The sequence below is a fragment of the Balaenoptera musculus genome, chromosome 5 (assembly GCF_009873245.2).
Source record: "Balaenoptera musculus isolate JJ_BM4_2016_0621 chromosome 5, mBalMus1.pri.v3, whole genome shotgun sequence".
In the NCBI taxonomy this organism is placed as follows: domain Eukaryota; kingdom Metazoa; phylum Chordata; class Mammalia; order Artiodactyla; family Balaenopteridae; genus Balaenoptera; species Balaenoptera musculus.
The window spans coordinates 103269973-103295122 of NC_045789.1; the positions used below are offsets into that span (position 1 = coordinate 103269973).

A 25150-nucleotide genomic window follows, 5' to 3' on the forward strand; every position below is an offset into this window, starting at 1 on the left:
TTTCCCCATCAGGGAGTCCAGAGCAGGAGGCTCCAAAGTGAGGTATCTCCATGCAGTGGGGCACCCTGAGAATCCCCTGGGTGCCATGAGAAATCTTAGAACATTTTATATTTTTTATGTTGGTTTTTGCTCATAAACGATTTAACTCCAGCTTTCTCATATGTAAACCAAGGATAAAAATAGAGTTGTTGTCAGGATTAAATGAATTAAGACACCTTAAGAGCTCAGAACAGTGCTTTGCAATAGTAATTGTCAATGGGTATTTATTATTAGTGGGACTTAGGATTCCTCATCCCGGCATTTGGCTCCTCAAGCTCTCCAGTTTCCTTGGACTCAGATCCTCCTCATACAATCTCAGGGAGGACAGCAAAGTGGGGCTTGGCACGGCCATTACACGGATGCAGCAACTGAGGTCCAGGCAGGGGTTGTCATTCACCCTGTTACACGCCTCCTCTGAGGCCATGGGCAGGGCCAGGACTCCCCGGAGTCCAGAGGGGCGTGGCATGGTGAGGGGCGTGGCCCTATAGGGAGTCGTGGACCTGCCCCTTCCAAGCGCACTTAGAACTTGAGGGTGTGAAGAAGTCTAGTCCGGATCCAGCCCAAACTCGCTGGCAGTGGGGGAAAAACAGAACTGAATCAAAACCGCAGGCATTTACAACATCCACGGCCCATCTACGCCGTGCAGAGGCTGAGAGTGGGACAACAAAAACTCCCCCTCGTCTCTACATGCGTGGCGCAGTGGAAATGAGCAGTGACGCCGTTTCCAGTGCTGGTGTCCCCGATGCCCAGCTGTGCGGCCTGGAATGTGCTCGGTTTTCTCATCTGGAAAGTGGGATGGCCATCTCGGGAGCTGTTGTGAGCATTAACTGTGGTGATGCGTTGAAAGCACCTAGCACGTAGTAGATGCTCAGTCAAAGCGGGTTCACTCCAGCCCGCCCTGGCTCCAGGAACCAAACCCTGTGCCAGGGCTCCGCGAGCCCATGCCCCAGCCCTCGCTGGAGAGAGGGAGCAGACACTCCCTGAACCTACCAGGGTCAGAGTGTGCCAGGGTGCACGACACTTTACAGTCTTTTGCATCTGAATCCTCGAAAATGGACAGGGTCCTCTGTGAGGTCGCAGAGGTGCCAGCCACTGGTCACAGTTGGAACATCCGGGTTTCCCGACCTTCCTGGGGGTCGGGAAGGATGAGCACAAGGTAAGGCATCGGGCAACCTACATTTAGTGCTAGTTCTGTCCGTTTCTGGCTCAGAGACTGTGGGAAAATGACTCCTTTTTGGGTCTCAGTTTCCCTGTCTATGGAACATGTGTTCCGTAATGCGCTGATTGAGCGCCTACTGCACGCCGGAGGCTTTCCAGCCACTGTCCCCCCTAGCCCTCCACCCTACCCAGGAGGGTGGCACCCAGCTCATTTCAAATGCTGAGCGTCCCTCGTTCATGCTCAGGGGCAAGGAAGGGGAGGTCCAAGGATTGCGAAGGCAGGAAGGGAACAGTATCGGGTAGAGGCGAGGCACCGCCTTTTCCGAACAGCTGAGGGTAGTAAGAGTACAGAGACCTGGGGCGGCCTGGCTCGTCGTGCCCCTGCAAGCCCTTAGGAGGAGTCTTGAGTAGCCAGGAGGGAGCTGGCTGGGGTCGGGTCTAAGTGCCCCGCGCTGGGTCAAGGGCAGGGGCAGGGCCAACCACTTCTCCCCACAGACCTGCTGCCTGCTGTTCTCCACTGTTCCCCGTGGGTTCCCCGGCCACTCCTGCCCTCTCGTCAGTGTGCCCTGCATTTGCACGCCGTTTCCTCCCTCAGGTTCTGGAACGGTGGGAGTGAAGGACTCTTAGCTGGCACCTTGAGGTCTGCTGAGCCTGCTGGGTGTCCGCAGAGCCCCATTCGGCCTCTGTCACCCTCCTTTTCCATCCTCCTGACAACCCTAGAGGGAAGATATATTGTGTGGCTCACGGTCCAGATGGGGAAACTGAGGCTCAGAAGAGAAATTACTAGCTCCGGGCCATGGGCAGTAGAGGCAGGAGCTCTGTGGGTGGGGAGCAGCACTTCCTGCAGCTCCAAAGATGCCAACTGCTGCTCCAGAAATGGGAAACTATGTGCAGAAAGAACTCGCTGGAGTCGCATTAGCTTCTGAGCGACTTGAAGGCAGTGATTCCTACTGAATCATGGGTCGGGGGGAGGCTGGGGGAGGCGAGAGGCTGCAAGAAAGACAGAAAAAGGGAAAGAGGAGGGGAGGGGTGGGAAGAAACATGGTAATAGAGATGGAACGACACAGAGACAGCGGAGAGATGAAGAGATGGAGGCTGCCAGATCCACCGGAAGAGACCAAGAGAGACACACTTGAGACCAAGACCCACCCCAGAGACAGATGAGAGACACTGAGGGAAAGAGGATGCAGAGGAGGAATGTCAAAAGTCAGGGACCCGAGGGAGAGAGACCACGGAGAGAAAGAGGAGCGGAGGTGGGAATCGCCGTGAGAGGGGGCCCGGGGGCCTCCCAGACCACCTAGCCCCACCCCCGTTCCTCTCCAGATTGTAGGGACCCCTCCTGGTCGCGGAAGGGCCGGCTCCCGTGCCCGCGAACTCGGCACAGTCCCGTCGGCTGCCCAGCCACGGCGGGGTGAGGGCCACACTTAGGAGGACACGCCCTGAGCTCGCCTCGACTGCTCTCTTTTCCCGTCTCAGCTCTGGCCTTCCTAGGCATCCCAAACTCGCCTTCCATCCCACTCAATACCTAGGTCTTTCAAAAGTCCCAGGATCGTAGAGGCTCCTCGGCTCTCGGCATCGCTGTATCCATCGCTGTATCCTCCGTCATCTCCGAGGCTGTGTGTCTTTTTGCCTGTGTCTGTTGGTCACTGTTCCTGCCCATCTCTGCCCAGTCTGGTCTTTCGCTCAGCCTCTTTCCCCGGGTTGTCGAGCTGGGGGTGAAATACGAGGTCCCCCACCTGCAGAGACACCTTAGAGGAGGAATTTGCAAGTCTAGAGGAAGGCCCCAGAACCCCCTGGATGCCTCAGCGCACCTCCAAGGGCTCACAGCGCTGGGAACCTGCCACAGCGCGAAGTCCGGCGGTATGGCCACTGCGGGAGGGCCAAGCTCAGCGGCTCTGAGCTGGGGGACAGAGTTCCCATTTTAAAGCCGACAAACCGAGGCTCGGAAAAAATGGCCTTCAGCTGGTGAAGCAGCTCGCAGCCCGGATCTGTTTTCTTCTCTGAGATCCTCCACATTTGATAAATTCATTGGAAATCTGGACAGTTTTCAAGACTCGAGAATGTGGTGGGCAGGGGGAGGAGAGGAGCAGGAGAGAAGAGTAGTAAGTGATGGACCCAAAACCCATTTCCTGGATTGGGGGCGGGACTGGGAGGTGGTGCCGCCAAATCCTGACAGCACCCTCTGTATTTTAATGCATTTCGTCTTTTGACAGCTCAGTGAGAGGAGACCGCTACAGCGAGTGAAAAGAGTGGTTTGGGGATTCAGACCACCTGTGTCCAGATCCTGGCGCCACCACCAACTAGCTGTGTGACCCTGGGCAAGACACTTAACCTCTCTGATTCTATTCTGTCATCTGGAAGGGGAAAAAAAGCTTATAGTAATACCTATCTCCCAGAGTAGAGAGGATTAAATCGGGGAAAGTCTGTGAAACCTCTGACAAGAGCCCTGACACCCAACTCAAAAAAAGTCAGTTCTCTTCCTCCCATTCCTTCCAACCCTTGCACATCCAGGCCCCTGCCGGAACTGAGATGGGGGCCTCGGTGGGCTGGGCAGAGCCTGGGGGGAGAAGGGCGAGCCTTCCTCGGCCCAGGGTGGGCAGAGCCGGGATGGAAGATGTTTGGTCGGCCCCTGGAGCCTCGGGGTCTGCCTGACATCTCCAGGCTTAAATAACCGTGCGCCTTTGTTATTCGTCGGCAGCAAAGTGGTTCGTTACGCCTGATTGGTCTAATTGCTTTGAAATGGGATATATTATCTATAATTATAGAGCTCTAGGAGGAGCCGGCCGGCCTCCGCTTTCATCTTCCCCAAGTGCACCCTCATGTCGCGATCACATTAATTTGGGCCATTTGAAAGGGGGGCCCCTCTCTCCCCTGCGGATCTAGACCCCCTCACCCCCTTCCGAATTTAAAGACACAAGGAAGCCCCGGCCAGCTCAGGAGGAAAGAAGTAAGGGGGGAGGGGGTGGAAGGGCAGGGCGGGAAGGGGGAAGAAACAGGGAGTCGGGCTTGTCGATTTCTCCCAGTGAAATCCTCCGCTCTTGGGCAGTTCCACCCACAAGTTGGGCCCACTTAAGCGAAGGAACGAGCAAGAAGGAGAAAATGTTTTTTACTAGTAGCTTTCCCACCTCCCTCCCCCACCCTTCACATTAAAAAGAGCACCACAACTCTTAAAAGGTATAAGTTCTGCCCAGGTCCCGGGAAAACAGAAAGCTTTTTGCTCCGGATTTGTGCCGTGGATATTCAGGCAGTAGCTGAAGACTCCCTGGAGTTCTTAGCTCTCCGGAGTCTTTCTCTGGAAAGCTGAATCCTCCCGAAGGATACCATCAGTGACTCCCGGACAGTTTCCCAAACCTCTGACTCCTAGCCGTTCACTTCTAGGCGACGGAGACCAAAAGACTGGAGAACTCCGGTCGGGAGGCCCCCTCCGCAAGTTGGGGGATCCCGGGGTGGTGCTTTCTGTCTACCCGTCAACCCCCCTTACCTCCAGGACAAAATACCTCCCCTCTCTCCCCCTCCGTCGCCCTCCTGGAGATTGGTGAATTCCCACCAAAATAAATCGTTCCGGGTAATCGGTTTTCATAGCACATTCATTCTATTAAAGAGGACTGTTTGGGGCTCGCTAATTGCCGGGGGATCCCACTGAGCTGCACATTTTAAAAATGCACGCAGGATTCCTGGGTCGAGGCCACAAAATGCATTGGGAAAGGGGGGGAGGGGACGTAAACAAAAACCCGACGGAGGTGACAACGAATGCCGAAGTGAGGGACCAGCCTGCAGGCTCTTCGAATCCGTGCGCAATACCCAGATAGTGACGGCGGTCTTTACAATGGGGTCCCTCTCAAAACAAATCTTTGCCCACGAGGGGGGAGTCTTAAAACACCACCCTTCCTCTGCAGCCACGCAGTCCCGTAAAATAGGCGTTTTGCGGGAAAAAAAGACCACCACCAGTTGCCCAGAGAGTGGCCGCAGGACACACCCTCTTTAGGAACCGAAATGCTGAGGTGATCTGTTCGGGGCATGGAGAGCGCTTTAAGATGCCCCGGAATGAGGGAAGTAGGAGCCAGGCGGGAGGGTGGGGAGGGGAGCGGAGTGCGCGAGGACGGAAGCCTAGCGCCAGTCCCGGAGCTTTATCTGCTGCGGGCCAGCCCTGCCCTTGCCAGGCATGAATTACAGCCTGGCTTTCTTGGCTGCAGCGGCCACGCGGAGAAATGCCGGGAGTAGAAGCGCCTGGGGGTTAGTGCTGGCGGCGAGATAACAGGCGCAGCCCCCGGCCCTGTCAGCTCTCGGAACCCGCCAACCGGGAAATCCGAAAAGGCCCAGACGAAAATAAACGCAGAGAAGGCTCCCTCTCACTGCCCCAAACTTGTGCCTTTCCTCCCGCGGGAACAACGCGCCCCGGGAGACAGATGGATATTTTGGGTTTTTTCTCTAAGTCCCTTCTCTGAGACCGTGGGTATCTTTTTCCCGCAGCCCAGTGGCGGATCGGTGGAAGAACCCCGCGCGATTCTGAGCACGGACTCCACGTGGAATCCACTCTGAACCCCTTTCCCTCTGCAGACACTCTTCTCGCCTTGCACGGGTGCTGCGGTCAACCCGCCGCGCCGAGCCAGAACAGACACGAACCCAGACCGAACCTAAAAAGATGCCGTGGGGTTCGGGACGGGCTCGCGAAGCAGAGGGGCGGGCGGCAGGGCCGGGGGCTGCGGGCGCAGGCGGTTTGCTCCCAGGAGGCGGGGGCGCGACTTCAAGGGCCCCTGCGCCGGCTGCTGCCTTTGATCGGGCCGCCGCTGGCGCCTAAAAACAACATCCTCGTCTGCCTATTAGGCGCGCTGAGGGATCGTGACAGATTGTTTATCCCCGCAATTAGCGATGCGGCCCTTCTCCCGCCGCCCGGCCGCCCGGCCGCCCGGCCCCCGGCCCGCGGCCTGGCCTTGCTGCGCCCGCCGGACACAGCCCTGAGCCCCCTCTACGCCGCGCGCCTGCACTCTCGGGGTTCGAGCCCCAGCTCCGCCCTAAAGCAGGGGTTCTTATCTGGCCGACTCCAAGTGGGTACAGAGCCTTTTAAGTTGCTTTTGTTGATGTGCATTTTCTAGTTAGAAAGTTCTTAGTTATATTAGATTTTCAAAGTGATCCCGTAACATTTTGCTATGGGAGACGAGGGAGGAACACAGCAAGTCCCAACCGAAAGTCACACTGCTCGCTTTTAAAATGTTGACCCATACAGCCTAGGGGCCTCGGTTTCCTCTCCCTCTTTCAACCGAGTGCAGAGTGAGATTCCGGCTCGCCCGTTCCAGCGAGAGTTTAATTGGAAAGGCGGTCAATAGAAGTCGGCCATCCGGTCTGGGCTGCTAGCAAGGTGTTCGGCCTACAGCCTTGCTGAGTGTCAGGTCGCTCAGCTCTGGCCTTCCATCCTTTGCACCCTCAGGCAAACCTCCAGGGCCTAGGTTTCCCTGCCTGGAGGAAGGACTCTCTATTCTCCGTGCCCCCCAGAGGTACGGTGCCTTTAGAGAGGCCGCGTCCGTGCGCCGCGCCTCCAGCTGGGCCGGACGCGAGCTGGAGGCCCCAGACCCTGCCCACTGCTTGTGTTGCAGTTTCGGGAGCGCAAGAAGTCTGGAGAGGCTGCGTAAATTTCACAGACGAGAGTATTCCCGAACCCGCCCAAGGCCTTAACGTCGTGGAGCCTGCGGACAGATGGGAGGCTGCCAATGGCCCCGGCGTCCGCAGCCCGACCCCTCCTGCCAGACCCCGGACGCCGTCCGGGTAATAAAGTTCCCTCTCTAGTCATTCATTTTCCTTAATCTGGATGCCCCTAATCTACAGCTTTTATTGCGTCCAGTTAAAAGGCGAGGGAATTCGCTGTCCCTCCGCGCTCGGATAATTACCCCTAAATGGCCACGGCAGCCCCTTGTGTTTCCTGGAGATTAGAACCCCGCAGCCATCAATGGCCGGTCCCGGTGAGCCGCCAATCACTGCCGCCAGCTCCCCGGGAGCCGCCGGCCTGGGCCCCGGGATAAGAAGCCATAAAGAAGAGGTTCAGAAAACCGCCGAGCCCCGACCCGAGTTTGTGTAGATCCTCCGTCTCCCCACACCCCCAACTCATTTTCCTCTATTTTTTAACAGCAAAAATAAAATCACGTTTCCTCCGAAATTGGCAAAATAAAAATTCTCAAGCCCAGCACCAAGGATCCGTCCCAGGAGCAGTCCTCTTTTCTTGGCCGTCTCTCCCAAATGCGCCTCCCCCTACCCCCAACACACACACACACACACACACACACACACACACAAGATCAGCGATCCAGAGATAGGGACTGTTATTGTTTTTGCGGACACGCTGATCGAGGTTACGTTAAGGCCAGATCAGTGTTTTGTTGACGTTTCTGTTGGTTTTATATTCAATAAGTTCTATATCAAAAGGACCGGCTTCGTCCCCGAGCCGGTCGTCGGTATAGGTGCTGTAATCCTCCTGAAAGTTCACAGCAGGAAAGTACACATCGGGTATGAAACTCGATTATCCGTTCCAGATAACATAATGTATTCTTATTGTTAACATCCATAGCACCACGGGAGCGTGGCTTCTTGGGCAAACTTCAGTCCAGCGCTTAGGAGACAAAGGCCCACTTTTACGCAGAGGTAAAGTTTTGAAGATTGAAACAGAAGAAAATGAATGTTTAAAGAAGAAATTAATGTTATGTCTTTCTACTATAATAAATAACCCTGCAGATTTTTTAAACTATAAAAAGAATATATAAGAAATGGCTTGAACACAAATTATCGTGGTAGAGAAAAGGGGAGGCAGATATTGGAGGACTATCCTCCACTATCCACTGGGTAGAAACAGACACAGCAACTGACTGAACAGAAAGGTAAGGGGAGAGGTAGGAGAGAGAAACAGGAAAGGAGTAGAGAAAAAAGGGAGCAATTGGGAAAGAGGAGCGGTAAAGGAAGGGGAGGAGAGGGAAGAGCAGAAGAGAAGGACTGAGAACAAGGGAAAGTCCCCCAGGAACACAGTAAAATAGAGACCCAGGAGGAACCACACAGGGACAGGCGGCGGCGGGCTTTAGCGCAGAGGAACGTTTCTCGAGCGCCCCCTCCCCTCCTCTGCCCTCCCGGGGCCGGACCCATCCCTGCGCGCCCCGAGGCCCAGCGCGCCTCCGAGCGAGTCCGCCGGAGCGGGGCCCAATGGATCGCTCCGGGACCGCCCCCTCGCGCTCTGATTGGCCGCCGCCGCACTGGCCTCGCCTTATTAACAAGTTCTCTGGGGAGCTGCGGCCCGACCCGGAGCCGGCTGGTGCGCCCGGGAACTCGGCCTGCGCCGCGGCGCCAGCGGATAACCAGGCCCAGAGCACCGGAGCTGGTCTTCTGGGGAGGGGCGGGAGGCGCGCGCAGGAGGGCCCGCCCGGCCAGGGCCCCGGGCAATCCCAGAGGCCGGCCGCGCTCCCAGCCCGCCCGAAGCTCATGCCCGGCGGCTGGCCGGAGCTGAGGCTGGAGGGGGGGCCCAGCTCTGCATGGCCCCGGCTGCTGACATGACTTCTTTGCCACTCGGTGTCAAAGTGGAGGACTCCGCCTTCGGCAAGCCGGCGGGGGGCGGCGGGGGCCAGACCCCCAGCACCACCGCGGCCACGGCGGCCGCCATGGGCGCAGACGAGGAGGGGGCCAAGCCCAAAGTGTCCCCTTCGCTTCTGCCCTTCAGCGTGGAGGCACTCATGGCCGATCACAGGAAGCCCGGGGCCAAGGACAGCGTCCTGGCGGCCTCCGAGGGCGCACAGGCGGCGGGCGGCTCCGCGCAGCCTCTGGGCTCCCGGCCCGGGTCGTTGGGTGCCCCGGATGCGCCGTCCTCGCCGCGGCCGCTCGGCCATTTCTCGGTGGGAGGACTACTCAAGCTGCCAGAAGATGCGCTCGTCAAAGCCGAGAGCCCCGAGAAGCCCGAGAGGACCCCGTGGTTGCAGAACCCCCGCTTCTCCCCGCCTCCGGCCAGTGAGTAGCCAGAACCCAGGCGGCGGGGGAGGGGGCCGGCGGGGGTGCGGGACCCGAGGGCGCCAGGCCGCGCGCTGGCGCCTGCTTGTCTCGGGCGTCTGCGTACCTGCAGCCCGGTACCCTGAGCCCGTGCTGCAAATGGGTTGGCGGGGAGGCCGGCGGTTGATGCCTCTCCCCACTCCCACCCAGGAAGAGGGTTGAGGCCTGGCTGAGGCCCAGCACAAGGTCCACTTTCGCAGGCTCCTCGCCCTGGCTAGGCGACGCTGTGGATAGGAGTTCACTTGTAGGACATGGGTGTCTGGGCACCCTCTCCTCCTGCCCCTCCCACCCCCCCAAACGACCCCAGGAGTCCCGCCTGGCTCCTCTTTCAGACCCTAAGCCCTGTTACTTCGCCGTTCCTGCAACGGGTGGGTTCTAGGGGTGCGGACACCTTTCCAGTGCGCAGAGTTTCACTTTCTCATAGTAGAAGCCTGGTGCGCCCCCTCCCCTTCTCCAACCCCTCCCCCAAAGTATTTCTTTACCCAAAGTATTTCCGAATCTCTTGCAAAATCCTTCCCCCCCCCTTCGTGTTTCAGGTAGACACTTGGTGCTCTGGGTGGATGGATCACTTAGGGGGAGGGGGCGCTCAGGTTCCAGTGGAGGGGGCGGGGCACCAAGTCAGTTAGTGGGAGGCGCCCCCTCCAACACGGTAGGGAGCTCCCAAATGTCTCGGACTGGGTCATGGAAGCTGACTCCAGCCGCCAAAGACGCCTCGGGGTCGTTCCAAGGCCTCCCGGCCCCCTGGCTTCTCTGCGCAGCGAACACACTCGGAGATATTTCAGGAGCACGGGAAATTCCCAAGTTTTCCTCGTTTCCTCTGATTATTTTGCGCGGCATAATAGCAACCCGAATTCAATGGCGTGATGCTGAGGAATGATTTTTATCTGGGGATTAAACGTCTTTGAAAGGCCAGCCCCTCCCTGTGCCTAACGGCCGGAGAAGGTGGCCCAGCGCTGGGCTGTTGCTACCGAAGGGAGTGACGTTTTCCTCGGCGCCCGCCCCTCGGGTGGCCCGGCGGAAAGCGAGTCAGGGGCCAACTGCTTCCCGGACTCTCAATAGTCTCGAACAGGGAAGAAGCGGGGATGTTAACACGAGATTTCGTTTGACTCACATCCTGGTGGCCTGAGAGCCCAAAGGATCTTTTTTTTTTAAAGCGTGCAAAAAGCATTGCATAATTAGGCAAAACCCGCCTGGCGAAACATTCTCGATTTGAATTAATTTCTCCCCCGAGAGCAGCTGCTGCATAGGCAAAGCGTCCTTTCCAGGACTTGAGGATTCTTTTAGGGCCTGGGTCCCGACCCAAAGTCGACGGGATCTCTGTTGTCCTGGGAATAATTTTGGTCCCTGTTTTAACTGGCCGCAGCTGCTGGGTGTGGCAGGGGTTGACTGGCCCAGCAGACCCTGTCCCGGACCTGCATGAGCCCTCTGAGGTGGTGCTCGCTCACAGCCCATCCTTGAGGGATATTTTGAAGCCGTAAGAAAAAGACACCTCGGCACCAGCAGTCTTGATCTCTGCGGACTGAGGCACACCCCCCCACACACACATTTGAAAGTGACCAGAGGCCAAGGCACTGGGGGTGGGAGAGGCGCAGGAGACAATTGAGACAATCAGAAGCAGCAGCCCCGTTAAGATGAAGCGCCTCCTCAAACCATGGCACTTTTTATATTTGAGACTTGGCCGTGGTGTGACATTCATGACATCCGGGGTTGCTCCACCTCCAGTCAGCAGGGACTGAGCTTAGAACCCTGTAGGAACGCACTGTTCCAAGGGAAAGAGTGGAAATCAGAGATCTGGATTCCAGGCCACAGAACGGCCTAGCCCAGCGCTGACCACTTAGTGGGTAAGGAGAAATGTTCGGCCAACGCCTAAAACTAAACGTGATCCCGGGCTGGGTTGCAGGGCCTCTTTCCGCGCGTTTCACCATTCTAACATCCACCATCCCAATGTGCGTGGCGTGGCGGTGGAGAAGGCCCCACTGAGAAAGGCCTTCTTAAGCGGCCATCTAGCTTTAAGGGCTGTCCCGCCTCTTTCCAGTTATTTCGGGCCTTGAACATGGGTACGCGTCACCTGGAATCTTAGTTTCCTCATTTGCGAAAGGTAGGCAAGAACGTCTACCCTGAGGGGCTGTGGTGGGAATTGGAGAAAATATTTTCCAAGCGCTTCTCATGGTGCCTGGCGCTGAGGTGCTCCACGCAAATGAAGAGTGGGTCTTGTAATTTAATATTATTCCCATTTATGGGCCGATGACTCTACCGCGCCGGTGTCTTAACCTCCTGCGTTTCTCTCTCTCGGCCCCCTAGGGCGGCTGAGCCCCCCGGCCTGCACCCTGCGCAAGCACAAGACCAACCGCAAGCCGCGGACACCCTTCACCACAGCCCAGCTGCTGGCGCTGGAGCGCAAGTTCCGCCAGAAGCAGTACCTCTCCATCGCCGAGCGCGCCGAGTTCTCCAGCTCGCTCAGCCTCACGGAGACGCAGGTGAAGATCTGGTTTCAGAACCGCCGCGCCAAGGCCAAGAGACTGCAGGAGGCAGAGCTGGAGAAGCTGAAGATGGCCGCCAAACCCATGCTGCCCCCCGCAGCCTTCGGTCTCTCCTTCCCCCTCGGCGGCCCCGCGGCCGTAGCGGCCGCCGCGGGCGCCTCGCTCTACGGTGCCTCTAGCCCCTTCCAGCGCGCCGCGCTGCCCGTGGCGCCCGTGGGACTCTACACAGCCCACGTAGGCTACAGCATGTACCACCTGACATAGAGGGCCCAGGGTCGCCTACCTGTGGTGCCAGCCGATCTCTCCAGCAAGCAGCAGGAGCCTTCCCCCAGGGCGCTCCCCTGCTCAGCCCCGCCTGTCTCCTTCCCTTTAACCCCTACACTGCTCTGGTTTCTCCTCTCGGTTGACCCCTGAGTTCACTCTCTGAAGTCTGATCCCCTCCCCCAAAGTGGCTAGAAGGGTCCCATAACGCTCTTCTAGAAGCTAGATCTACCCCCTCGAGTTATAGATGGGGGAACCGAGGCCAGAGAGGCTGAGAAATGTATCCACAGTCCCCAGCAGAGTTAGTGGTTGCACCAGAACTAGTGGCCGTGCCTCCTGCACCAGGCAGGAAAAAGCACAGAGAAATTCATGTCTGAAGATGTCAGAAATGAGAACAGTGGGAGAGAAAGAGAACTTTCCAGGGGAGACGGATCCCAGGTCCTTCCACTGGAAAACTTAAGAGAACTTCAACAGTAAAACATTTGCTTTTGGGGGGAGGGATACACAGATGCGTGACAAAGGTAGGTTGAAAGGACCTCTCTCTTACCAGTACCAGACAGAAATTGTAAAATAAAAATTAAAAATTCTGTTTCTATTTAACAGTACATTTGGGTGGCTCTCAAGATTCCCTTTGGAAGGGATTGTTGTAATATACTGTATATTTGAAATTTTATTATCATTTATATTATAGCTATATTTGTTAAATAAATTAATTTTAAGCTACAAGAAATTATCTCCTTATTGATTTAGTCTTTTAATTTTACTTCTTGCCATCTCTTCACATGTACAGTTGCTTTCAGTTTGATGGTAGTTTGATACCAGCAACTTTTCAAACGTGACAACAGGATATTCAGGGACAGAGGGGGGTGTCTTTTTGAACACAGGACAGATCTGCGTTAGCAGAGTCAAGTGGAGAATTGAAGCAATTACCTAGGATAATTAGGCTCAATTTTCCAATTCACTTTAAGCTGAAATCGACACTTGCTCAGGCGACCCATAACCGACTCTTTCTTTTTTCTCCCCTTTTAACCTGTCTATGAAAACAAAGCGAATCACCCAAATGGTTTGATGACTGCAGACAGCTAATCCAGACAATTCCCACCCCCGCAAACCTGTTTTTCCCACAGGAGGCCAAGTGGGGGATGGAGACGCATTGCTTTGCTTCTCTAAATCGCCGCGCCCGTGTAGACGCGGTTTGCGGAACTAATTTTTGAGCTCCCAGAATATGAGCGCCTTCACACTTCCTATTGCAACCCTTAAAAAAAAAAAAAATCTTTACTGAAAACCCAGGGCGACCATACACTTCCCGCCTTAGTGTGTCCTTTGCATGAGCCCTGCCTACAAACTTGTTTTTTCTTTTATGTAGTAGGTTATATTCAGGCTACCAGGAGAATATATTTGAACGAGCGCCAAGTTTAGCCTTCTGGGGGCAATTCTGCGAGGATGTTGAAGGCAGAAAATGACCTCCAGCAAATAAAGCTTACTATGTTCCAGGCCCCGCTCTGTTCTCTTTCGAGTTGGGGGCCCTGGCTTAATTCTCACCAGATCTGCGCCCCTCCCCCCCTCCACCTCTGTCCGGCAGTGGCGGCGCCTCCAAACTCCACGCTGGGCAGCCCCCCGGCAGCCTTTGCTCGAGCCTTTGCGATGGGAAGCCAGCAAACCAAGGGTTGTCAGAATCCGAAGTACCTGGCGTTGGACTAGGGGAGGGTGGACGTCTCCACGGATAGAGACCGTCTCACGATGTGGAAACCGAGTCTGTGGCGCACTGCGCGGCTTCTAGCCCTAGGGGAGGTCAGCCTCGAATTCCAAGAGAGAGCAGGGTTGCGCGCACGCACCCCAGGTGGGCTCTCGTCTAGAGCCGGGCAAGTTCCGGGGTACCCTGGGTCTCGGATCCTGCAGTCTAGGTAGCTCCGGCAAAGGCTCTGTCCCCGCGGCTGGCGCTGCAGCCTGAACTTGTCACAACTCCCCTAAGAAAAGAAAGCAAGCTTGCTGGGGAGTGCAGTTCCGATGACCAGGCAGTCCCCGGCCTCTGGGCTGGCACAAGCACGGCCATAACCCGAGTTGGGCCTCTTCATCCCCAAGAGAGGGGAGTTACATTTTAAAATGTCTTGGACTCCGTATGCCCACGCGGCCCCTTAAAGGGGCTTAGGTACATCCCTATTTCTTGCAGACGCTGAAAGGATATTTCCCCCCTCTATAAACACAGCATCCCGAGTGACCGCGCGCAGGACACCCTGGCTTCCACAAATCTTCCAGGTTCCTTTCTGGAACACCCCTGGCGACTCTCCTGTCTTGGAGGTTGTACTGAACTTGAAGTCAGAGAAGCCCATGTGGTTGATCCCAGTCCTGCCACTTCCTGGCTGCCTGACTTTTTGGGTAGGGAAGATCAGTCTCTCCATTCCTCAGTTTTCTCATCTGCGAAATGGGCCTGGGAATCCTTCCCCCACCCCCAGGATTTTGGGGATGCGTCAACGAGCCCTTGCGCGGGAGGGCGCCCGGGTTATAGGGGGCGGATCTGAATTTTCTCAGCTCACGGTGCGTCGGCAAACTGGAATCTTTTCCACCCGTGCGGGATAGGGGAATGGCGGGGCAGGATCGGGTATCTCCTCCGGCCCGGACTCCCGGGCCTCCTGGCTCCTCGAAACTTGGCAATTTAGGGTCGAGGCAACCTTAGAGCAACATAATTGCAGTAATGAGCAACTGTTCGCGCTCGGCAGACGCACCGAGGCTCCAGCTTGGCGGTAGCTGCAGGCGAAGTGGGCGCGCCCCCTTCCCCCACCCAGCGCCTCAGCCAGTATGGAACCGGCCACCGCCCTGTGACCCCCGCCCGAGCCCGCTTCCGCGCGCACCCCAGCCCTTCTGCAAGCCTTGGGTCCGGGTCTCCTTCCACTCCTATGTCCCCTGGTTTCCCCATTTTTGTTTCTTTTCGTTCAGCCTTTTCTTTGCCTCCCTGCTTTTGTTTCTGAATTCCCTCCCTCGATAGGGCGTGCACACATAAGGTGCTCAATAAATGTTTGCTGGATCAGGGCGGCGCGCTGCTGTGGGGTGAGGACCCTGAGCCAGATTCAGCCGGGTCCGGCGGGAATTCGAGGCGGGGCTGGGGCACTGCTTCTTGTCCAGCCCAGTCCTTGCAACGCAGTTGCTTGTTTATCAAGCGAGGGCGGAGTGGGCAGGGGTTCCCGGGCCTGGTCCTTTACGGATCAATTTCCTTGCCTGGCAGGAAACATCGGATCAATCACGACGGAGTCGCCACCTACCTCGTTTGCACGTTGTGATGGAGGAGGAGCCAGCACTTAACGCAGCCTACTGTGCGCTGGAGTTCAGGCGCACGCCACTTCCCCCGCGCCTCCCAACAACCCTAGGAGATTTTTTACAAGGGAGAGCACTGCGGTTCAGAGAGGTTACGCGGTTTTCCCAAGGTCACACAGCCAATAAGGGGGAGAGCAAGGATTCCGAACACAGATTCCACTCGGGGATCCACGCTTTCCCGGTACTGCCCAGCTCCCTCTCATTGAGGGTCACAGAGTCCGGGCCAGCAATTTGGGGCTGGGAAAACTGGCCGCTCAGAACTCAGGCCTTAGCTCTACGAATTTAACTCCTTCCAGCCCTGACCACAAGTAAGCTCTGTCCCTTGGGGAACAAGAGGGGCATCTCACCTGCCCTGCACGCTGTCTGTGAAAGCGTTTTCGTTTTGCTGGGGAGGAGACGGAAGTCTCAATCTGCAAAACTCAGCTTCTGATCACTCTGGCGAGACCAAAGCCCATGGCGTGGAAGCCCGCGGAGAACCGAGATTACCGGGCGGCGGGGGACCGGGGCGCTCCTAGCTCTGGGTGCAGGTCGGCGGGGCCCGGACGGCCAGGGACCTGCGAGGCTGGGGTGGGGCTGGAGTGCTCGCGCTAAGAGGGCCTAGTTCTAGGGTTCCTTTCTCTGCTCGATGACCCGGGGCTGAAGGCCCAGCTCTCTCAGGAGACCCAGTGAAGACAGTTACTCACGAGGCACGAGGCGGGAGCCATGAGTGCGAATCCTACCGCTGTGAGGCTGGCCCCGGGCCGCGCGCCGACCGATGCCCCCTAGTGACCCACGGCGCGGAGGTGAGGCCGGCCCGGCCTCGGCCTGCGCCCAGCCTGGAGCCCTCGGGGGCGCAACGGGAAGCAGCGAGGAGAGGCCGCGGCCGCCTTTCAACTAGGCGGCTGGCGCCGGCCTGGCCTGGCCCCCGGGGCTGTGCGGCCTCCCCGGCTCTGTCCCCGCCCTCTCAGCAGCTCACACCGCGGCCGGGCCGGGACACTCCCCCAGCCCCGCCGCCCGCCGCCGGGGCAAACACCTTAACCTACCCCCGCCCAGTGTCCATTCTCCAGAGCACCCCAGCTCGCCCGCCCCAGACTCTTGGATTTCCTTCCGCTCCACTCAGCTCCCACTGCCGCCGTGCACAGCACGCCCGCTCCACGCCTTCGGCGACCCTCTCATCACACTGGCCTGCCTCCTCCACAGCGCCCTCCCGCGGCCCCGCAGGCCCACAGCCCCTGCTCTCGCCAGCCCCTGCCCCTTGCTGCGCTGGAGCCTGACGCTGGACTAGGCTCCCTCGGCGACAGAGAGCGCTTGCGCGCGCGCGCGCGCAAGCACGCATGCACACACACACACGAACATATATCATCAACGCATATACAACACACCAACACACAGCACAACAAACATACATCTAACACAACACACACAGAAATGACACATGCAAAACATGTTACAACCAACGCAGATACCCAACACACATCCAATCAACACTCAGCACACACACAAACAGAACCAGCACACATCACCAACCATACACACCCAGCACACAGACCCACACAGTCAACAAATACACACATGCCCAAACGGCACTTCCCAAACACATGCAATTCGACACACACAACACATACACAACCAAGCCACACAGACACCCAACCACACAAAACCAACATATGCTGCACACTGTGTACACATAAAACCAACACATATAACCCAACCAAACACACACAGCACACACCCAACGCCCACAATCAACATACACGCATTCCAATGAACACAGCTCCAGTTCATAGAGGCACGTCAAGGCTACGCTCCAACGTCCTATGGGAGTTCCGTCACTTAGGACCGGGTGACACTGATATTTACACATAATCTTGGGGCGGGGGGGAGACCCACTGATAGACATTGATTGGGGGGAGATAAACTCTGAGAAATGATGTACTGAGAGACTTCCAGCTCGCAGAAAGAGACTTCAGGCAGAGGCCGAGAGAAGCCACTCAGATACTGGGCCACAGGGCTCCACAGAGGAGCGAGCCGCATAGCCTAGAGCACAGCGGATGCGGCTGGGGGGAGATCTGCTGCGTGGAGGACACCGTGAGGGAATGTGCCCAGCGCGTGTGCGTGGGATCAGTCCCAGGATGTAAAAGCTTTTACTGGGAGGCATCAAGAATCGCCCACAGGAATGCTAGGCACTCCCAAGAACCCCGGGGTGACTTCAGCTCTTCTTTCTCATCCTGGGGGTCCTCCTTGGAAACCCCCTCCCCCAACCCTCCGTCTCACACACCCGCCTTGCGCCTCCGAAGAGTCTCCAACGCCTTCCCAGCAATCAGATCCGACGTCCTGCTCGTGCTCCGCTGAACCCAGGCCCAAGATCTGGAATATCCTTTCAGACACCCCCGTCCTGCCCCCAACCGAGAAGGCGGTGCTTCTAGAAGCAGCCAGTTTACCGCTGGAGTCAGACCATCTGGTCTTAAGAATCCTGGTTTTGGTACTTATCAGCTGTGTGAACTTGGGCAAGTTACTTAACCTCTCTGAGTCTTACTTTCCCCGTAGAGAAAGTGTGGAATGTGGCAACAATCCCTTTGAATTTTTAAGAGTATAAAATGAAATAAAGTGCTTGTGAGATGCTTCGCACTGCCAGCAATTACCCTTGATTATGAGTACTTAAAAGAGGTGTGTGTGTGTGTGTACTTTCCTAGAGAATCCGAAATAGTCGGGGCTGACGACTCAGACATGGGGGCTGGAATCCAGGTTTATGCCTTTCTGGATGGTGAATTCTAGCAAGTTGATGCTCCTCTCGGAACCTATGGAATCTGCCCCTAAAGCCTGGCTCACAGGACCTAGAGCATCGTGGCGGGGTGCAATAAAGACCTGTGTTTGCGGGTAGTAAAAGCGAATTCAACGGCCTGACTGGGAGCAGAGAGAATGATTGGCCCCAACCAGAGGCTGAGTGGGTCCGGGCAGCAGCCCCGCCACGGCTCCCTTTGCTGCCCATTTTTTAGTCCAGGAAACTATGGCTCCAGGCGGGCGCCGAGCGGTGGCTGGATCCCAACTCGCTGCTGTGGGACCGCAGGGGCTGCCTCCTTCCCCACCCACGGGAAGCGGGTTTTGCAGACGCGCGGGGCTGCGGTCTGGGTGAGGTTTTCTGTGCTCGGCGCTGCGAGTTTTTTTCCCACCCATGGGAAGTGGGTTTTGCAACGCGGGGCGCTGCAGGCTGTCTTTGCCCTGTTTACCAGGAGCTGGGTGGGTAGGTTTGGGTAGATGGGGGCGCGACCTCAAAGCTTCCTCTGCGCGGGGTCCCTTCCCTGCCTCCGCAGCCAGGCACCTTCAGGACTCCTCGGCCCCTGTCACTTTGTCGACACTCAGGTGAGCTACCCCGAGGGAAGGCTGAACTCTGCGTTTGGGGATGCTACTTAAAAAAAGATACCCCGTTTTCTCTCTGATGACCTGTTCCCTGCTTCTGTCCTCCAGTGGCAGTTGGGGCTCTTCTACCAAAGAAGTGGCCAATGTCAGGGCCACACCTACTGGAAGTAAATATTTGGGGTAGGCTGAGTGACATCCCCCCCCCCCCGCCCGATTCTCTGAGACTCAGACCCCATGTCTGCTAAGCGGGCACAACAATGACTCCTGGGAGGGTTGGAGAGAGCTAAAGGGAAAGAGCTCTCCCCAGGTCTGTTGGTCTGTTATATCACCTGCGTTCCCAAGCTGGGGCTGGGAAATAACGATGGACCTATCCTTCCTGATGTGACTGCGGTAACATGTGTAGAGCCCTTGCATGTACAAGAACCATTCCAGGCGCTCCATGCGGATTATGCCAATGAATCCCCACTACCAGGAGGGCACGCACCATTGGTATCCCCATTTCATAGACGAGGAAACTGCAGCATAGATCGAGTGACTCAGGAAAAAGCACACAGCTAATGAGAGCTGGAGCAGAGCTTCTGAAGGAGGCAGCCTTTGCTGGGCGCTGTCACCTAGCCTCTCACTTCTCTAAGCCTCAGTTTTCTGGTCCCGGGAATGGAGTCACATCCAGGCTAATGCAGAGGAGGCTGGGGTGACTCGACCTGGAACGTGCCTGGGGAGCAGGAGAGCACGCAGCACAGTGGAGGGATGGCCATGATCACGCTCTGTGCTGGTCGTGCTGATACCCTCTGTGGCTGCTATGGCTGGCCAATTGGAAGTCGGGATGCCTGGATCCCCCAAGGGCATGGGGGGTGGTCCTAAGGGTGGGGGATGAGTGGGTGAAAAGTGGCAAGGGTGTTCTTGTCCTCGGATGGTGATGGGAAGGACGGAAGATTCTGTGCCACTGTGAACCCAGAATTAATCCTTTTAATCCTCTCCCTAAGACTCAGACACACTGTTAACCCATATTACAGGTGAGGAAACCAAGTCACAGGGCGGGTAAGGTCACACAAGTGCCGAAGACCGGATCAGTGTTTTCCACCAACCACTGCCGATACCTCCAGCGTGAATGCAGAAACTGATCTGAATGGCAACAAAGCCACCAGGAAGCACCGGCACCTGGGCCAGAGCACTTGGCAGAATCCCCCTCGGACCACAGTCAGAACTGACCAGGTTGCCTTGCTCTAAGTGCTCGGTGCCTCCCTAAACCCAGGTCAGATTTGGAGAAACCATTCTGGACATTGCCTTAGAGATGTGCCGTTGTCGCCAATGGGATCAATGTCCTCATTTACAGATGAGAAAACTGAGGCTTGAAGGGGTCGTGCTATTTGGCCAAGGTCACAGACTGAAAGTCTGTGTCCAGTGTACTTTCATTAATTCATTCAATGGTTGAACAAGACGGACACACTAACAAATACGAACTTCAGGTAGAGAAGAATGCTTTGAAGGGAGAAGATAACAGGACGGCGACAGGAAGCACAATGGGAGCGGTCAAGGTGGACCTCTCTACAGAGGCGCCCTGTGAGCTAAGACCCGAAGGGCGAAGAGGAGCCAAGGGAAGTATCTCCCATGGAGAGGGACCAGCAAGTGCAAAGGCCCTGAGGCGGGAAGAGGCTAGCCAAGGCTGGAACTGGCCTCTGTCGAATTAAGAGCAGGAGGCCTACACGGTCCGCTTTGCAGTTTCTGAAGCTCTGGGAGATGTTAGCGAGGAGAACGGTGGGGGCGGAATAGGAGGGACCGCGGGCCCCAGTTACAGGGAAAGTGATGGCGACTTGGACCAGGGTGACCGCTGCAGAGATGCTTTTTTCTTGGTAACCTTCCTTCTCTTCTGCGCCCCTCCCCACTCCGACACCTTCGGAGAGTTTCTGGAGAAGCTTGGCAACCCGACGGGGTGAGGCAAGCCCCAGGCCCCACTGTAGTTTCTCTTCCCTTCCGAGCTTATTCAGATTCGAGACCCCGCCCCCCGGCGCCCAAGCTCCCGCCCTGGAGTCCCAGGAACCCGGCCGAGCCAGCCCTAGAGCCAGCTGGGCCTCAGCTGTGGGGCGGAGTCCGCCGCGGACACCCCCCGCGGCGACCACAGCTCACAACTAAGCTCCCCCGCCCCTCCCTCTGACACCCGGCCTGGCTCCCGAGGCCCAGCTGTGCGCCAGCTGTGCGGTCCCGCCCCGGAGTGCGCTCCCGGAGTTCAGCCGTCCTCCAGGGCCTGCCCTGGATCCATCTCGCAGTTTAGGAAACTGAGGCCTGGACGCCAGCGAAGGAAGAGGATTGCCTGCTATTGGGCAGGGGCGGGTACATGACTCTCCGCCCAACGCCTGCCCTGCACAGTCCCATTTAATCCTCACGAGCCGAGGACAGGATTCTTATCGTTACCGCTTTGCACGCAGCAGCACACTGCTGCCCAGCGAAGTGAAGGTACTTGCCCAGGGCCACGTGGCTAGACAAGATTCCAGCCCACACCCGGGAAGTCAAGCCAGGTGCCCAGGGCGCAAAAGTTGGGGAGGCACTCACTCTCGGGGTTGTGTAAGTGCAGGGTGGGCACATGGAGGGAAGGGACTACATGTCCAGAGAGTGAAGATACCCGCCCTCAATTATCTGAATAATATCTGCTCCTTTGGTGTTATTAACAAAGGTGGAGCCTGAGCTCCCTGCCCTGCCCCCCACTTTATTCATGCTTCAAGTCTTGCACCAAGTACATCTGTCAACATCGTTTCCTCCTGTGAACTGAGGGCAGACTGTGGTTTGATAGATTTTTTTATGCCAGCGCCCAGTACAGCCCCGGGTGGGGAAGCAAGTGCCGCATCCCCTAAATGAGCGCTTACTCTGAGCCAGACGCTGTGCCAGGCACATAACATGCGCTATTTCGCTTAATTCACCCTGTGACCTTCAGAGAAAATATTGTCTTTACTCCCTTTCTTAGACGGGTCTGCTGTGCTCCACACATGTCAAGTGACCCGTCCAAGGTCACTAAGCAGCTTCCGGGTGAACCCTCAGGAACCTGGACTCTTGACCGGGATACCCAGTTTTCCTCCACGCTGGGGCCGGGCAGGGTGGGGGGCGGGAGGTGGTTTCGAAGGAGAAATTCGGGAGGTGAGGCCTGAGTTGGAAACTTCACGGCGCATTGATTTGGGCGGGGGACGCAAGGAGGCGCCCGGCGAATATTTCTGCTCTCTTGAAACGCCTGTCGGCTGATATCTGAGGCTCTTCCAGGTCAAATCGAACTGCTCAGGGTCCGGGGATAGGGCGGCGGATCCGAGAGGCCCGGTCAGCGGACCCCCTGGCCCAGTAAACGCTACCGGGTTCGTGGATGAGAGCTTGGGGCAGGTGCACCGCTTGCGTCCTGGCCTCGATTTCTAGAAGGGGAGCCCTCAGTCTGACTCCATAGGTCCCCTGAGAGCCGGGTTGGAGGAGGCAAGGAAGGGTGGTGAGGACCCTGAAAGGACGTTCTTCTTACCCTTTCTTCACCCCGCCCCAATACTTTTCCCTTTCTCACCTTTTATTTTCAATGTGATTAAGATAATTTCTTGGGGCTTCCCTGGTGGCGCAGTGGTTAAGAATCTGCCTGCCAATGCAGGGGACACGGGTTCGAACCCTGGTCTGGGAAGATCCCACATGCCGCAGGGCAGCTAAACCTGTGCGCCACAACTACTGAGCCCACATGCCACAACTACTGAAGCCTGTGCGCCTAGAGCTGGTGCTCCGCAACAAGAGAAGCCACTGCAATGAGAGGCATGTGCACCACAATGAAGAGTAGCCCCCGCTCACCACAACTAGAGAAAGCCCACGTGCAGCAACAAAGACCCAATGCAGCCAAAAATAAATAAATTAGATTAATTAATTTAAAAAAAAAGATAATTTCTTATGTTAAAAGGTGTGAAGTGACCACTAGAGACCCTGGGCCACCCACTCATTTGATGAGTGTTCATTGTGCCAGGCAAGCTGGGAGAGGTGTCGGGGACAATGCTGTGACAAGACAAGGTGCTGGTCCCTGATCAGCTCGGGATGAGAGTGGAGGCTGCTGGCACTAACAATGACATGAAAACAGATGTTGTCAAGCCAGGTGGTATGATGAGGATGTGACTGGGAGCACGGGATGCCTGATGGGGGATGTAGGGAACATTTTAATAGAATAAAGGACCTCCAGGCTAAGGGACCAGGAAATGCAAAGGTCCCCCATCACTGATGTGGGTAGAATTTTCCGGCTTCAAGCATCCTTTAGCAGTGGAAAGGCACTGGCATGATTTGCCTGGAAAATGGACATCTCTGCTTTTAAACTGAATTCACAAATCTGGTCTCCTTTCATTTTCATCATCTAGCATGCAACTGGGACAGGTTCTCACTGTGCCCATTTTACAGATGAAGGAACTGAGGCCCAGTGCCCTGCCATGGCCCCTCAGTGCATGAGAGGGTAAATCTGGGGTGAGAAGGCAAACCTGAGTCATTCCATGACACCCCAGCTGACTCCAGATGGACTGGTTTCAGGTGACTGCTTAGATCTACGTCTGCCTTCCACCAGGACATCCATTTAAGGAAGGACGAGGCATGCAGTTTGGATGGGCCACAAGCAACGTTCCTGAGCTGGCTGAAGGTATCAGAGCATGGAGCAGAGAGAGAGAGAGGGAGCACCGTCTTGCTGAGTGGCCTCTGGAGAGGCTCAGGAAGTCTTGGTGCCTGAAGATCTACAATTTTACAGATGTTCGTTGATCTTGGGGGTCTTCATTTTCCTGAGTCAAATCTGCTCCTCCTGGGTGGAATTCTAAGTTGCCTGGGGAGTCCTTGTTTCCACCTGGGAGGGTGTGCCTACCACTGGTCTCCATCTGCAGCTGGGTGGGTCCAGCACTGCACTCAGGCCCGCTTCACCAGGATTGAATGGGAGCTCTGAAATTCTCTGATGGAATGAAGCCCACCCCCTACCCCTGCCTGAAGGGGCCATTCTGATTTTGTTCTCATGCTGAGCTGGCTTCATGGGCCTGTGACCAGTGTGGTCACACTGGGACCCACTCTCAGAAGGGTCCCAGGCTGGGGGTTTAATGCTGCAGTCCCCATCTCTAAGTCCTTGGTAATTTTGATCGTTGAGTTGACATTTTGTAAGTGATGTCTTATGTGCTGGGGGCTTGGACCTACCTCCAGCTGCCTCCCCGGGACAGCTCTTGGCCGTCTGCTCCCCTCCTTCCTGGTCACTCAGGACCCAGCCAGCCTCCCCCTCTGCTCCCTCCCCGTGACTGCTGCTGCTCTCCATCTGGCAGGGGCCCGTGTGCCAGTGTGCGCAGACACCCCAGGGCATCTGGAGGTGGGGCATGGTGGGTGAACGTGTTCCATGGGCAACTTGGGAGGGGTGAGCCTCTTGTCCACCCTGATCCAGGAGCCCAGCACATCCCAGCATAGAAATTGCAACACCCTTGGGGATCACCCGTTTGCCAAGGGTTAGGGCAGGGGTTCCGAGGGAAGAGGAGGGACCTGACCGATTCGACTTCCCTGTCGCTGGTTAGGTCAGGTGGCTGGCAGGATGGGGGAGCCAGGCAGCTGGTGGAGTGGGCACTTGCAGCCAGGTCACACGTGGGGCCCCCCAGACACCTGCCAGGGTCCCTGTGAACGCAAGGGGGTGACACCACATAGGAAACCCCTCTACAGGGCAAGAGTGAGGCCACAGGGAGAGGCAAACACTTTCTACGTGAGCCCCTTTAGCACACTTTCCCCCCTGCTTTTTGAAAAAGGGGCTGTGCATTTTCGCTTTGACCTGGACCCCACAAACTATGCAGCCAGTCTTGCCCCCGTGTACTGGGTGGCTCGTGGGTATTTCTTGCTGGAGGCTCAGTATCGCTGACCCGACCCACAGAGCTGGTCCTCCAGGGGTCTGGGCAGAGGTAAGTGCAACCTCTCAGCTAATAATCAAGTCTTCGTAAAATGGGATGCCCGCCTCCCACACGACCCCCAGCTTTACAAGGAGATGCTCTTGGCAGCACACCAGCAGGAACTGCGGCTTCGGTTCAGGGGTGACGTGTCTGCCATGTTCTGGGAGGTCCAGGCTCAGAATCAGAGAGCTAGCTGGGCATGGAGACAGCCAGTCATGGGTGCAGGTCCTGATGGGCCATAGGAGGAAACTGAGGCCCAGAGAGAGTTGGTGACAGTCTGGGGGTCTCACTGGGAGGAGGAGCAGAGTGAGGTCAGGCACTCAGGTCATCGGGTCCAACTTCAGTCCGAAGCAAACATCCCTGCTGTTCCCCTGCCTTCAGTGAGCTTTGATATAATGGCTTCTAAGACCCTTTAGCTTGCTGCTTGGTCCATCCTGTCCAGTTCTCCATAGCAGCTTCAGGAGGGATCTTTAAGAAACTGAAATCTGATCATTTCACTCCCCAGCTCTAAATGCCTCAATGGCTTCCCATCTCCTTCACGGTGAAGTGCAGAGTCCTAACCCTACAAAGCCCTACGTGATCTGCCCCACTGCCCCCTATGACTTTCCCAATTACTCTTGCGATGGTAACTCCTCTGGCCTTCTGGATGTCTCTCAAGCGCAGCAC

The 25150-nt window shown here is 56.7% G+C and overlaps 1 protein-coding gene across 2 annotated transcripts; it reads left to right on the plus strand.

Moving 5' to 3' along the window:
• The first annotated feature begins 8468 nt into the window (after positions 1-8468).
• Positions 8469-12677, plus strand: MSX1 (msh homeobox 1). Of its 2 annotated transcripts, none has more exons than XM_036851950.1 (2): positions 8469-9171; positions 11512-12677. In XM_036851950.1, the coding sequence occupies exons 1-2, from the start codon at positions 8703-8705 to the stop codon at positions 11952-11954; spliced, it is 912 nt and encodes a 303-aa protein (XP_036707845.1). In that variant the 5' UTR covers positions 8469-8702; the 3' UTR covers positions 11955-12677. The 2 variants fall into 2 exon arrangements, with proteins under 2 accessions (XP_036707845.1, XP_036707844.1); XM_036851949.1 differs by having other exon boundaries at positions 8481-9171; positions 11503-12672.
• The last annotated feature ends 12473 nt before the right edge of the window (positions 12678-25150 follow it).

Coding starts and splice junctions, on each gene's coding strand:
- MSX1 (XM_036851949.1), top strand. CDS start 8,703: ATGGCCCCGGCTGCTGACATGACTTCTTTGCCACTCGGTGTCAAAGTG. Junction 9,172..11,502: donor CTTCTCCCCGCCTCCGGCCA/GTGAGTAGCCAG, acceptor TTCTCTCTCTCG/GCCCCCTAGGGCGGCTGAGC.